The sequence below is a fragment of the Schistocerca nitens genome, chromosome 8, assembly GCF_023898315.1.
Source record: "Schistocerca nitens isolate TAMUIC-IGC-003100 chromosome 8, iqSchNite1.1, whole genome shotgun sequence".
Taxonomy (NCBI): Eukaryota; Metazoa; Arthropoda; class Insecta; order Orthoptera; family Acrididae; genus Schistocerca; species Schistocerca nitens.
In genome coordinates this window covers 385,408,987-385,424,014 of record NC_064621.1, presented here as the reverse complement: position 1 = coordinate 385,424,014, position 15,028 = coordinate 385,408,987, and the positions used below count along the sequence as shown (strand labels likewise).

General features: G+C 40.4%; 1 protein-coding gene across 1 annotated transcript in view; it reads right to left on the bottom strand.

Moving 5' to 3' along the window:
• LOC126198917 (ubiquitin-like protein 7) overlaps positions 1 to 14,816 on the bottom strand; it is a 67,372-nt gene extending 52,556 nt beyond the window's left edge. Inside the window, exons 1-2 of the mRNA XM_049935544.1 lie at positions 14,513 to 14,816; positions 7,628 to 7,729 (exon numbers count right to left, since the gene is read on the bottom strand). Of these exons, the coding sequence (XP_049791501.1) occupies positions 7,628 to 7,729; positions 14,513 to 14,654 (244 nt within the window). The 5' untranslated portion in view covers positions 14,655 to 14,816. The remainder of the gene's footprint in view (positions 1 to 7,627; positions 7,730 to 14,512) is intronic.
• Between the last annotated feature and the right edge of the window lie 212 nt (positions 14,817 to 15,028).

Below are 15,028 nucleotides of genomic sequence, written 5' to 3'. Positions count from 1 at the left end.
GCCACCGCGACCGAACCCAGTTCCCCCTGAGCAGCCATAGTGTACGGAGCACCGTGCCGGCACGTTCACAGGAGCTCAGTCCGTCAGTTCACCTGCTGATGGCGACATGTATGATCGCCGAAATATTGTGCCCGTTGGACACGGTAGACCGGCAGTACACCCGTGGATATTTTGATTATCAAATACGCCGGGAAAAACTCAAGAATCACAATATAAGTGTAGACCAGATGTGGCTTGAATTCAAAGATGAAACTTTGTCCCAAAACCTAGCAGAAAATCCACAGAGATTCTCGTCATATGTGACGAATGCTAGCGGCAAGACATAATCAATGCCTTCTCTGCACGACAGCAATGGAAATACTATCGATGACAGTGCTGCCAAAGAAGAAGTACTAAACACGGAATTCTGAAATTTCTACATCAAAGAAGACAAAGTAAATATTCCTGAATCTGAATCAAGAACAACTGCCAACATGAGTACAGTTGAGGTAGTTACACTCCGAGTAGTGAACCAACTTAAATCACTTAGCAAAAGCAAGTCTTCCTGTCCAGGCTGTACACAGTTAGGTTCCTTTCAGAGTATGCTGATGCAATAACTCCATATTTCAAAATTGTTGAGGCTTTCGTGGCCACTTGCTGACAAACTGCCTATTGGCTTCTGTCTCGGGTTCTTCGGCCGACGTTCATCTAATGATTTTTCTGACGTTTCGCCAGCACGAGTGGCTGGCATTGTCAAAGCTTCACCCTCCATTGCCGGTGGTGAACTGGAGCCGAGCTCGCGGGCGCAGACTATATGTACCTGGCGCGCCAACGTCCGAGGGCTTCTCCGCGGTCATTTCCGGTGCGGTTCTCCTCTTGCTACCTGCGACGGTCGTTCGCTGCAGTACGGGAAGCCAGGATCCGTTTACCTTAAGGCTTTCCTCTTTCTTGTTCAAACTGTTCGCGTGTTTTTGTATTTCTACAGCTTCTCTGAACAAGCGCGTGTGATAGTGGTTCTCTACAGCCAGAACTTCCGTGTCGGCGAATTTTATTACGTGGTCGGTCTCATTCAGTGCGTGTTCTGCCACGGCCGATTTCTCCACCTGCCCCAACCTGCAATGTCGCTTATGCTCCTTGATCCTGGTGTTAATGGATCGTCCAGTCATCCCGACATAAACTTTTCCGCATGTGCATGGTATGCGGTATATTCCCGACATTGCAAGTGGGTCTCGTCGGCCGAAGAACCCGAGACAGAAGCCAATAGGCAGTTTGTCAACTCCATATTTAACAATCCTTTCAGAGTATGCTGGTGCAATAACTCCATATTTCACGATCATATACAGTCATTCGTTTGACGAAAGCTCCATACCGAAAGACTAGAAAGCTGCACAGGTCACACATGTATTCAAGAAAGGTAGAAGGAGTAATCCACTAAATTACAGGCCTGTATCATTAATGTTGATATGCAGTAGGATTTTGGAACATATATTGTGTTCGAACATTATGAATTACCTCAAAGAGAACGGTCTATTGGCACACAGCAAACACGGATTTAGAAAACATCATTAACTAGCTCTTGACACACACGAAGTGTTAAGTGCTACTGACATGAGATTTGAAACTGATTCTGTATTTCTAGATTTCCAGAAGGATTTTGGCACAGTACCACACAAGTGGCTCATAGTGAAATTGCGTGCTTATGGAATATCGTCTCAGTTATGTCACAGCTCGTAGTAATTCACAGAAACCCATCGAGTAAAACAGAAGTGATTTCTGGCGTTCTCCAAGATAGTGTTACCAGCCCTTTGCTGTTCCTTATCTATATAAACGATGTAGGAGACAATCTGAGCAGCCGTCTTAGACTGTTTGCACATGATGCTGTTGTTTATCAATTAATGAAGTCATCAGATGATCAAAATAAATTGCAAAACAATTTAGAAAAGATACCTGTATGGTGCAAAAATTGGCAACTGAACCTAAATAAGGAAAACTGTGAGGTCATCCACACGAGTGTTCAACGGAATCAAAATCAATGAACAACTTAAATTGGAATGAACACAAAGAAAATGTTGTGGGGAAGGCAAACCAAAGACAGCATTTTATTGGCAGGACACTTAGAAACTGTAACAGATCTACTAAAGAGACTGCTTTCACTACAGTTGTCCGTCCTCTGTTTTAGAATACTGCTGCATGGTGTGGGATCCTTACCACATAGGACTGACAGAGTATATCAAAAAAGTTCAAAGAAAGGCAGCACGTTTTATATTATCGCAAAATAGTGGAGAGTGTGTCACTGAAATGACACAGAATTTGGGATGGACATCATTAAAACAAAGGCATTTTTCGTTGTGGTGGAATCTTCTCACAAAATTTCAGTCAGCAATTTTCTCCTCCAGAAGCGAAAATATTTCATTGACACCAAACTACATAGGGAGAAATAATCATCATAATAAAATAAGAGAAACCAGAGCTCACACGAAAAGATGAAGTTGTTCATTTTTTCTGGGTGCTGTACGAGATTGGAATAACAAAATTATTGTGAAGGTGGTTTGATGTAATTTGCAGAGTATCCATGTAGATATAGATGGGCAATGGATTAGAAAAACAGCCCTGGGGGTGGTGAGAGGGGTCCCAGGTAACAATCAGCAATTTTGACAGCATTTTGTGATGGAAACATATGCTTCTGAAATATCGTGTCAGTCAGACACTATTATCCAGATACCAAATAAGGAATTGCATACCAGAAAAATTTCAGAAATTAGAGGAAGTAATAACTCATACTGCTACAGTGGTCCAACCAAAGTTTGTGGTACCAACTGTCTGCTTTGACCCATGAAGTAACTTTGTGGTGGTAGGTGATATTATGGTGACAACGTATTTGAAACAGATCATTTTTGCAGAGGGCTTGTTGGCGTATGCGGTGATTGTTTCTAGTGAGGGACGCTTATGTTTCTAAATTGTTTGTGAGTGATGTTAGTGATTTACTGAACTTCTTTAGTGCTGCTTCTAAGAATAATATTGGAAATGTTTGTGGCTGTTAGTGAGTTATTTTGATGTCAGTAATGGGCAATACATTTGCTTTCCCTTTCAATATTACTAATGTGGTTTTTAGTTTATAGTTGGTGATTTAATTTTGTGTTTCATTTTTTGTTAGTTATAGATACGACAACAAAGTTTATGAGATGACTGCTGCATGTCACAAGGGGGGGATGACATGTTGACTATGATTAACTTTCTTCAATTGTTCAGTGTAATTGTCATGTATGAGAAGTGTCATATTTGTGGAGAAGGTATGAGGTGGTCAAAGTTGTTTCATCTCAGGCCAAGAACTAGTATTTACTATCTACATCTACGTGATTACTCTGCTATTCGCAATAAAGTGCCTGGCAGAGGGTTCAATGAACTACCTTCATGCTGTCTCTCTACCGTTCCACTCTCAAACGGCACATGGGAAAAACGAGCACTTAAATTTTCCTTGTGAGCCCTGATTTCTCTATTTGATCATGATGATCATTTCCCCCTAAGTAGGTGGGTGCCAACAGAATGTTTACGAAACTGGAGGAGAAAACTGGTGATTGAAATTTCATGAGAAGATCCTGTCACAACGAAAAATGCCTTTGTTTTAACGATTGCCACACCAATTCGTGTATCATGTCTGTGACACTATTTCCCCTATTTCGTGTTAATACAAAACAAGCTGCCCTTCTTTGTACTTTTTCAATGTCATCCATCAGTCCCACCTGATGCGGATCCCACACCGCACAGCAATACTCCAGAATAGGGTGGACAAGTGTAGTGTAAGCAGTCTCTTTGGTAGACCTGTTGCACCTTCTAAGTGTTCTGTCAATGAATCTCAGTCTTTGGTTTGCTCTACCCACAATATTATCTATGTGATCGTTCCAATTTAGGTCATTTGTAATTGTAATCCCTAAGTATTTAGTTGAATTTACAGCCTTCAGATTTGTGTGACTTATCGCGTAATCGAAATCTAGCCGATTTCTTTTAGTACTCATGTGACTAACTTCACACTTTTCTTTATTCAGGGTCAATTGCCACTTTTCGCACCATACAATTATATTATCTAAATAATTTTGCAAGTCGTTTTGATCATCTGATGACTTTACAAGACGGTAAATGACAGCATCATCTGCAAACATTCTAAGACGGCTACTCAGATTGTCTCCTATGTTGTTAATATAGATCAGGAACAGTAGGGGGCCTATAACACTTCCTTGGGGAACGCCGGATATGTCTTCTGTTTTACTCTATTACTTTCCATCTATTACTACAAAATGTGACCTTTCTGGCAGGAAATCACGAATCCAGTCGCACAACTGAGGCGATATTCCGTAGGCAAGCAGTTTGGTTAGAAGACGCTTGTGAGGAATGGTGTCGAAAGCCTTCTGGTAATCTAAAAATATGGAATCAATTTGACATCCCCTGTTGATAGCACTTATTACTTCATGATTATAAAAAGCTAGTTGTGTTTCACAAGAACAATATTTTCTGAATCCATGCTGACTATATGTCAATCAATCATTTTCTTTGAGGTACTTCATAATGTTTGAATACAGTATACGTTCTAAAACCCTACTGCAAATCAACGTTAGTGATATAGGCCTGTAATTCTGCGGATTACTCCTACTTCCCTTTCGAACTTCTGTAAAACTTTGCCCTTCTTGGGGATTTTGGATTCTTTTAAAATGGACATGCTTTTTTTCTTTGCTTCTGCAACAATGATCTGACCTGTTTTGTGTACCAGGGGGGATCAGTACCATTACTTATTAATTTATGTGGTATTTATCTCTCAATTGCTGTTGATACTATTTCTTTGAAAACATTCCACAACTTTTCTACACTTACATGATCAGATCGGAAGGAGTGAAGACTGTCTATTAAAAAGGCGTTAAGAGCATTTTTATCAGCTTTTTTAAATAGATATACTTTGTGTTTCTTTTTGATGGTTGTAGGTGTTACGGTATTCAGCCTAGCAGCAACTGCCTTGTGGTCGCTAATCCCTGTATTCGTCACAGCACTCACTATTTGTCCAGGATTATTTGTTGCTAAAAGGTCAAGTATGCTTCCGCAACCATTTACGCCTCGAGTGGGCTCGTGAACTAATTGTTCAAAATAATTTTCTGAGAAAGCATTCAATACAATTTCAGATGACGTTTTATGCCTGCCACTGGCTTTAAACACATAATTTTTACAGCATATCAGGGTAGATTGAAGTCATCACCGACTATAATTGTATGAGCGGGGTACTTATTTGAAATGAGACTCAAGTTTTCTTTGAACTGTTCAGCAACTATATCTTCTGAGTCGGGGATCGGTAAAACGATCGAATTAATAGTTTACTCTGATTGTCAGGTATAACCTCTACCCATACTATTTCACATGAACTATCTACTTCAATTTCGCTACAAGGCAAACTACCTCTGACAGCAATAAATACTCCACCACCAACTGTATTTAATCTATCCTTTCTGAACACTGTTAGAAAGTTTGAAAAAATTTCGGCTGAACTTATTTCCAGCTTTAGCCAGCTCTCTGTACCTACAACTATTTTAGCTTCTGTGATTTCTATTAGGACTTGGAGCTCTGGTTCTTTCCCAACACAGCTACGACAATTTACAGCTATGACAATTTACAACTACAATACCAATCGTTTCTACAACTACCTTACTGTGTTTTACCTGTCCGCTTTCTGACGGACGCCTGTTCTGTGGTTCCCTGAGACCCTCTAACCTAAAAAACCGCCCAGTCCCTTCCACACAGACCCCGCTACACGTGTAGCCGCCTCCTATTTACAGTGGACTCCTGACCTATTAAGCTGAACACGGAAACCCACCACCCGAGGGTGCAAGTTAAGGAATTGCAGCCTACACGGTCACAGAACCGCCTCAGCCTCTGATTCAGACCTTCCACTCGGCACTGCACCAAAGGACCACAGTCAGTTCTATCGACAATGCTGCAGATGGTGAGCTCCGCCTTAATCTCGGAAGCAAGACTGGCAGTCTTTACCATTTCTGCTAGCCGCCCAAAACCAGACAAAATCTGCTCCGATCCAAAGTGACACACATCACTGGTACTGACATGAGCCACCACCTGCAGTTGGCTGCACCCTGTACTCTTCATGGCATCCGGAAGTCACCCTTTCCACATCCGGAATGACTCCCCCCCCCAAGAATGCACACTGAGTGCACACTGGCTTCCTTCCCCTCCTTGGCAGCCATGTTCCTACGGGGCGGGCCCCATTACGTGCCTAACGTTGGAGTTACCAACTACCAGCAAACCCACCTTCTGTGAATGCCCAGACCTTGTGGGCCGAGAAGCTTCCTCTGGATCAGGGTGGACGACAGAACTCTGGCTCAGAGACATCATCATCAAACGAACCGGGGAAGCCCTACGATCGGCCCCTCGGAAAGTTTTCCGCTGCCTGCCAGACTTTGGAATGATCTCCCACTCGACCACAGGTGAGGGGTCAACCTCAGTGCAGGCAGTACACGGGGAGGTCACAGCAGTGGACCGATTGGAGGACACGTGGGACGTGTTCGACGTTCCTCGCATCCCCGCGTCCGATCCCCCCAGTGACGCCCCTTGGCAGCAGCCTCAAGCTGTGTGACGGAATCCAACGCAGTCTGAAGCTGTGAGCGAAGGGTCGCCAGCTCAGCTCGCATCTGTACACAACAATCACAGTTTCTATCCATTACTGCAGTCGCTCCTGTTTGAAGCTCATAAAAATATGTAACAAGCGAATGGTGTACTCGCCTTAGTAGCAGGAACTAGCGGTTTGCTCTCGCTGACAGTCTGACAGACATGCGTTATTTGTATTTCGAAATTAGTGTTTATGCAGTTTTTTTTATGAATTGTTGGGTTGCGATGTTAGTTGTAGGTAATTATATTGGCTTGTGGTTGGCTGGTATCATGGAGCTTATTTCACCTACATTGGTGAGGTTAGGTTTTAAACATTAGACATGTGTACAAGTTTTGGTGCTGTAGTACTGTGGACTTCAGTTTGGCTATACAGATGAAGTGAAGTGTTTAATACTGGATTTGTTGAGCTGTGTGTGGTTTCATGATGCTGTAGATTTCACCTGAGCTATATAGGTCAACTGAAATTTCTGGTACCAGTTTTAGGAGCTATGTATGGGTTCGTAGTATGGCAATGAGCTATCTAGGTTAAGTAATACTTCCAATACCAGATTCCCCCCCCCCCCTTTTTGTTGATGATTTCATTCATATGATTTTTGTGTAAGTGTTGTTTTCGGTATGTGTTCATTATTGGGATTGTCACATATAGTTTGTCCCCACCCAAAAACCCGTAATTCCCACATTTGTCCTGTTCGTTTCCTGTTATTTCACCAATCAAATGTTTTTCATATTATTTGTGCCTGTTTGCATTCCTTATGTGTGACAGTCACAATATTGTATGACCCGAAATAGGCATGTGTGTCATCTTGATGACATCATGGATCACAGCCGACAGGTGGTGTGGCACATACAAAAGTTGTACAAGGATTCCTTCTGTATTGTGAATCCCGTACTAATCAGAAACTTGAATATAGTGACTTTTTTCACTAATGATAATACATATTCAACTGAAAAACAAAGAGAAAACTCCTGAGAAGACCTAGTAGCAACATACCTTTTTCTCTCTTCTTCAGAACATGGACTGTACTATCAGATTTAAGTCCAGAAGCTCGAAGGGTGGCTTCATCTTCAAGGATATTCCCACAGTAAACAAGTTCTGGAACAGCACGCAGTTATATTACAGTAAATTCTAACATAAAACTGCAAAATTACAACTCATATCATCATCTGTTGAAAGCAATTAAGTAAATCAATACATAACTAATATTTTCAAACCTATTCCACAGAAACACTGATACTGAATTCCCCCCACCAAATCTGAGGCTTCATTTAGTCTCATCAGGGCAATTTATTTACATTTCTTTAGTGGTCATCAGCCACTAGATAGCCTGCAAATGTGATGGGATTGCCCTCTCAATGCATCCGAAACCTTAACGGTTTTTTGTGGATGGTCTTCCTTTACGATAAAGGCTGATTTTAGGTACCTGAGCTTCCCAGAAAACCTAGTGTAAGTTTAAAAGCCTATACAAATACACCACTAATTTCTTCAACAATTCCAAATGGTGTATTTCTAAGACCTATAATAACTAATCAAAGATTTAGATAAGGTTGTTGCCTGTTCTCATTGTTATTCATCCTGTACTATAATACCCTGCAGCCAGACACACAGGACAGCCACCCCTGGGCACAGTGAGACCCACCAAAGGCCAGCTCTGAAAGGGGTGTCTCGCTTAAAGACTGATTGACACTTGATTAAGGGGAGTACGTATGGCGGAACTGGTCAAAAAGTGACATTTTCGGATTATTATCTCTTATTAATATTTGATCTCTCCTGAATAATTTGATGCATTATTTGTCAAAAAATTACAATTGCATGTGTAGTTTTTATCATTTCAAAGTTAATAGTGTGTGTGTAAAATTATCCAGTTGTTCTGCACTGACTTGCCTAAGTATCTCTATCTCTTGAACTATCCAAACTAGAAGGCTGTGGTTTTCAGCTATTTATTCCTTGAAATCATGTTAATGTTAAGAGGTTGGATGCATTGTGTAAACAGAAATGGCAGAGTAGCACATGCATTTTGTTTATTTACTTTGTGGTGGTTGTGTTTCATAAGTTTTGAACTGAAAACATAGTGGTTTGGTGTGTTATTATATGCTCTTATACCTCTTTTCAACATGACGAAAAGAAAGGGTTGTTCTAAGAAGTGATATTTCCATAGAAATCAGCATATCACAAAATCTGAATCCAGTGTTGATCCTGAAATACATTTTTCATAGACCCGTGATAAGGACACGCCTACTAGTGCTTTGAAGAGGAAACTTGGAGACCATGAGGATTTATTTATTGGCAAAGATCAAAATAGTTTAGGTTATGTTCTTTTAGATTTGAGTGTGTTAGGACAGGTTTTGCAAGATGCTGTGACATGTAAGCTTTGTGGTGGGCAAATTAGCTGAGGACTCATCTGCAAGGACTGGACTGGCTAACAAACTTGATATTCAGTGCGAAGTTTGCGGGCTCTCGACATCATTTTGGACTTCTGAAAAGTGCAAGTGGAATGAGGTGCATTGGGAAAGGATTGACTGCAGCTGAAGTATTATGTGCAACGCTGAACTTGCCAAACCCACAAACCAGATCAAGTGAGTACACAGAAGTAATTGGTGAATGTGGCAAATCTGCTGCTGTTGCTTCTATGAAAGCTGCTGCTAAATAAGCAGCAGAATTAAATAACACAACAGACTTATCTGTGGCAGTTGATGGCACATGGCAGAAGAGAGGTCACATATCAAAAAATGCAGTTGCAACTGTCGAACTAGTGTTGACACAGGTAAAGTTTTAGACATTGAAGTGCTAACTAAATACTGTCATCAATGTAAATCAGTTGATGAAACAAGTGAAACCATAAAACAAATTGTGCTAAGAATTATGAGGGAACTAGTGGGGGTGTGGAGGCTACTGCAGTTGTTTCTATGTTCAGACGTTCACAACAGGAGAGAGGTGTGCGTTACACTGAGTACTTGGGGGATGGTGATTCAAAAGCTTACAAATCAGTAGTGGAAAGCCAACCTTATGGTAATAAGCACATTGTTAAGATTGAATGTGTGGGCCACATTCAAAAACAGAAAGGAACACGTCTCTGAAAACTGAAGCAGACAAAAGGAAAAGAGAAGTTATCAGATGGAAAGACTCTAAATGGTAAAGGAAGACTTACAGGCCAAAACATTGATGAACTCCAGCATTGTTATGGAATGGCAATAAGAAATAATACATATGACCTACAAGGGATGAAACGAGTAGTGTGGGCTACTTTCTTACACTGATGATACACTTATACATGGTCTTTGTCCACTGGTGCTGATTCATGGTACAAGTACCGCAAAGTTCAGGCAGCGGGTAGCGAGGAACAATTTAGGCACAAAAATAGCATACCATCTGCAGTGATGGAAGCTATTAAACCAATATATAGAGAATTAGCTCATCCTGACCTTCTTTCCAAATGTCTCCATGGTCGAACACAAAACCTGAATGAGTCTTTCAATAATGTAATTTGGACCCGCATACCAAAAAATGTCTTTGTAGGAAGGAAAACTCTATGCTTGGGTGTTTGTGATGCTGCGATAACATTTAATGATGGTATAAAGGGAAGAATTGGTGTACTAGATGAACTTGGTATCACTCCAGGTGCCATCACACTTCAAGCCTTTCAGCAAATGGATTGACTTAGGATCATGAAAGCCCAGCGTGCAGCAGAGGAAAAGACTAAAGAAGCAAGCTTCTAGGTTTGCAGGATAGTCAAGAACAGGATCCAGATAAAGCTAATTATGGGCCTGGCTGTTTCTAGAAGCTGGCATGCCTCCATGTGTAAGTTAATATCAAATAAAATGTTTGAACTTGATTTGCCGGAAATGACATTTTTAAAATTATTTGACCCATTATCTCAGGAACTATTACAGATACATATCTCTAATTTTACACTATATTACCACTTAGTATACTGCAGCTACTGAACCTCCCAAAACATCTCTACCTCTAACCGTTTTTTACTGACAGAAGAAAAAGTGGACTTTTAAAAGAAAATATTGAACAATATTTTTAAAAAATCATAACTAGCTAATTATTTCTCTGTACATTTTGATTCTGGTTCAGTAATCAGAAAAGGAGTGATACTATACATGCCAAAAATTTCAAATCTCTATCTGTCACAGGCTCCAAGATAATGCGTCATCAATATTGCAAATTTGACACTGTGGGTATAGGACATACGTGCTCCCCTTAAGGGCTTAAAATCATTTCCATTGAAAGCAAAAAGTTTCCTTCTCAATGCTCAGGAATAAAGAAAAATACCTGCTGGAATTTTAAGTAGTCTTCACAACAAAATCAAGCACGTAAGCTGGTAGGAAATCTGCAGCCAATGAAGGCAGGTGCCACAATGGGACACAGGATAGGAAGGATGTTGAAGTTCTCAAGGTTTTGAGCTAGCTGCTGCCCAAGGACTTCCCACTACAATGTTGTGAAGTTGGGACCCTGTATGGAGACTGGCAAGAGAGGTTACCCAGCAGCAATTGTTGTTTATGTGACATTGCAAATTGAGCCTATTAATGACAAAGACAACATGATGGAAAACTCAGTGCCCTGAAGGACAGAGTGGGGGAAAATGAACAAAACCACCAAGGAGCGGAAACCTAGAGATCAATTATTGACTCAGATCCATCAGTCAGTTGTAGAGCAATCAGATCTATCTGGGACTCTTTTGAATAAAAAGTCAAAGATGACTCTCACACTGCTACTCATAAAGAGTAGGGACTTTACCTTGTGTCAGAATTTTTTCTACTCCGCTTTTAGATGTGTCTGATCATAACATTCATTCTAATATCTAATGGCAATTAGCGATATCCTTATTTTCCACTCCATGTTGGACCGTCTTTCTTGCAGTCTAATACTTGAATTCTTAAAATCTGATTGTGTTTTCGTTGTCCTAAATAAGCTTTAACATATGAAATGGCCGCGGCCTCTGTGAGCCAGTTACTGCTGGCATTAAATGCTAGAAGCATGATGGGTCTAGCAAGTGACCTCTCAGTTGTTCAAGGACAATAGCACCACATTGGTCTTCTACCTGTAGAGTCATTACACAAGAAGTGCAGATGGAGTTAAGTTGCTTAGGGTGGTGCAACCAAAGTTGTGGCACATGAAGATGAAAGCTGCTGGCTCTCAACCAATGGTCACATGACACTGCAAGAAATCCAGTAGGAGACTGACACATGGTGCCAAGATCACACAAATGGGCTGCAGAAGCATATAACAATGTCTGTAATGTGTTGAGATAAAGTGGTTAGTTCTCCCCTCCCTCCCCCCCCCCCCTTCCTACAAGCAAAATTACAGAGTTACGCCCATTTCTTCCTAAATTGCCAACTTTTATTTTTGTATTGATGTTTTAAGAGAGATTATAAGAATAAATGTAAATGTTTCCTTACTTTGTCATTAATTTGAATTTTTACTACATGTTTGGCACCCAATGAGGGGCAAATTCATTTCAGTTCTTTAACTTATTTCATTTTAGTGCTCAACAAGAAAGCATGCCAATAATAAATTCCATTTAATTATATTTTAGAGTCCAGCATGAAACCGCCTTATTAATTTGAAGTTTATGACATTTTGCCTCTCAATGTGGGGCCATGTCATTATTAATTTTGAATTTCTTTACAGTACATAGGAAATACAGGGTGAGCACAAAGTCTTGCCCTGATTATAAAAATTTATAACAGAACAACCATTTGACATAATAAGTTACTTTTTATGCCACTACATAGGTTAGTGTTACTAGTTTTCTTTTTGAGACCACTTATGTTAGTAAACCTTAATGTGTGCTCCCTTGGTAACTCTGAGAATGTCGAGGTGGTATTCCAGTTCCTGCCAGGTGTTTTGTAACATGTGTTCTGTCACAGTACCCACAGCAGCTTGTATCGTAGCCTTCAGTTCATCGACATCAGCAACTGGGGTGACGAAGACTCTTTGATACAGCTCCAGAAAAAAAGGTCAAGGGGCGTAATGTCTGGAGCATGGGGTGGCCACGCTGTTAGACTGTTCCTTCCAATCCACCGATCCGGACATTACTCCCCTCTACAGACATTATGCCCCTTGACTTCTTTTTCTGGGGCTATATCAAGGACAGAGTATCTGTCACACCAGTTGCTGACATCGACAAACTGAAGGCTGGGATACAAACTGCTGTGGTTACTGTGACAGAACACGTTACGAAACATCTGGCAGGGACTGGAATACTGCCTCGACATTCTCCAAGCTACCAAGGGAGCACACGTTGAGGTTTACTGACTTAAGTTGCCTTAAAAAAAAATCTAGTAACACTAACCTATGTAGCCTAATGGTATCAAATGCAAATTATTATGTCAAACGATTATTTTGTAATAAACTGTTACAATCAGGGCAAGGCTTTGTGCTCACTCTGTATTATGGTACAATGAAACATAGTATTACCAGTGGTTGTTAAGGTACAAAAACGGAAAACTTTTAACATATTACTCTTTGCGTATGACCAGAATGCTGTCCATCTAGTACACAACATAGCCAAAACAAACAGCTTTGTAATCCCAGACAATATGCTTGCATGTCATCTACCTTGAACTAATAGCAAATATTAATTAAAAAAAAAAAAACACACACACACACACACACACACACACACACACACACACACAGGTGTACTAAACTACTGTATTAAGAAAAACAGTCTAGACCCAAATCATATGTATTGGTGACTGGTTTTAGTCCAAAAGCAAACCATCTTCAGACAATGCTCTGAAAGTGCAGATGGATCCAAGGAGCAGGAATCGCAAACATCTCCAGATTCTGTCAACTGTTGACAGCATCTAGAGACTTCTGCATCTCCTGCTCCGTGGACCAGTCTGCACAAATTAGGCTTTGGAGTACAGTTGAAGCTTGTCCACCACTGGACTGGAACCGGTCACTAATAATTATGTGATTTGTGCAATCTAGACTGCTTTCCTAAGTACAAAAGTATAACTAATTACCGTTTCTCGCAAAATGTTTTCGAAAATATGTACTAAACTACGACACACATTGGCAGTAAAATGTAGATCTATTATGCTAACAGTAAGACCAATATTCAAGCCACAGAAATAGGGGTTTGGGGCGTCAAGGCTTTTAACACACTGGAAGACAATGTAAAAAGATCAGAAAATTCACGAATGTCTCAATAGTAGAAAAAATTACTTAATCGCCTTCTTAAAACGGGAAATGCCTGCCTATTTTACTAATACTTGCTATTGAGTACCAACAGGCAAAACATGTTTGTGAACCCCAAGGAAGGCGTGCTACATGACAAACATTTACTGATACCTACAAAGCTTCTACACAAATTTGTCAATCTTCAAGATTCTTGTTTCAGATGTAACACAGTACATTCAGTGTCAATACACGCCACATCCCAAAGTTTATATTATCGCATATGTAGGCCTATTTAGAGATACGAAAAGTCATCTTTTTAATCATTTTTTCCGTGCAAATCTAAATTACCTTAACAACGGATGCTGCAACGTCATGATAAGTAACAGTAGTTTCTGTTTGGACATAACGCTGAAGCTCACTTCTGATAACTAGACGTCTGGCATACATCAGAACAGAGAGATATGAGAAACATTCCCTCCCTAATGTGACAATTTAACAATCCTGACTTTGTTGTTATTTCTGCCAGTCTTTTAACACAATGCTGAACAGTCCAGTGCAAATTTCTGCATTCCATAATGACAGATTGATCTATGGGTACCGTTTTTGAGCGCCGAATTAACAAGTTACTCACATAAAAGACAATGAACCACCATCTCCAGTATGACTACATTACGACGGCATTACCCATAACTGACAATTAATATTAAAATACTTTACTGCCTCAATACAAACACTTACCTAGAAAGCTTTTCGGCAAATTTGTCACTCTTGAAGCTTCTTGTTTCAAGTGGTCCACAGTACACTCCAAATCAATCCCTTCAATTTTAACGCGCTGATATGTATTGGGTGAAAGTCTGATACCAAACACTATTCTTGACATTTCTAGAAATTGCTGTAGTATTCAGTACGAGAACTATCGTTGTAGCACCTCAATTTGGATATTCAATCTATACCTCTCATACACAAACATTAAACTGCTACACTTCCTGTCATCTTCCAATCTATGAAGTATGAATCTGAAGTTCAGTAGTCTGTTTGTGTTTATGACGATTCCAAAGATCTTATTACTGACGCCACTAAACTGGCGTCAACCTTCATGTATTTTAAAATAAAAAATATTTTGATACTTATTCGACTTGGAAACTCTTTTGTTACTCCAGTTGACCAATTCGTAGCGAATCTAGCAAGACACAAGAAACCGCGTTGGAGTAACGAGTTTCTCTGCGCGGTCGTCCTCCACAGAAAGCGCAAAAA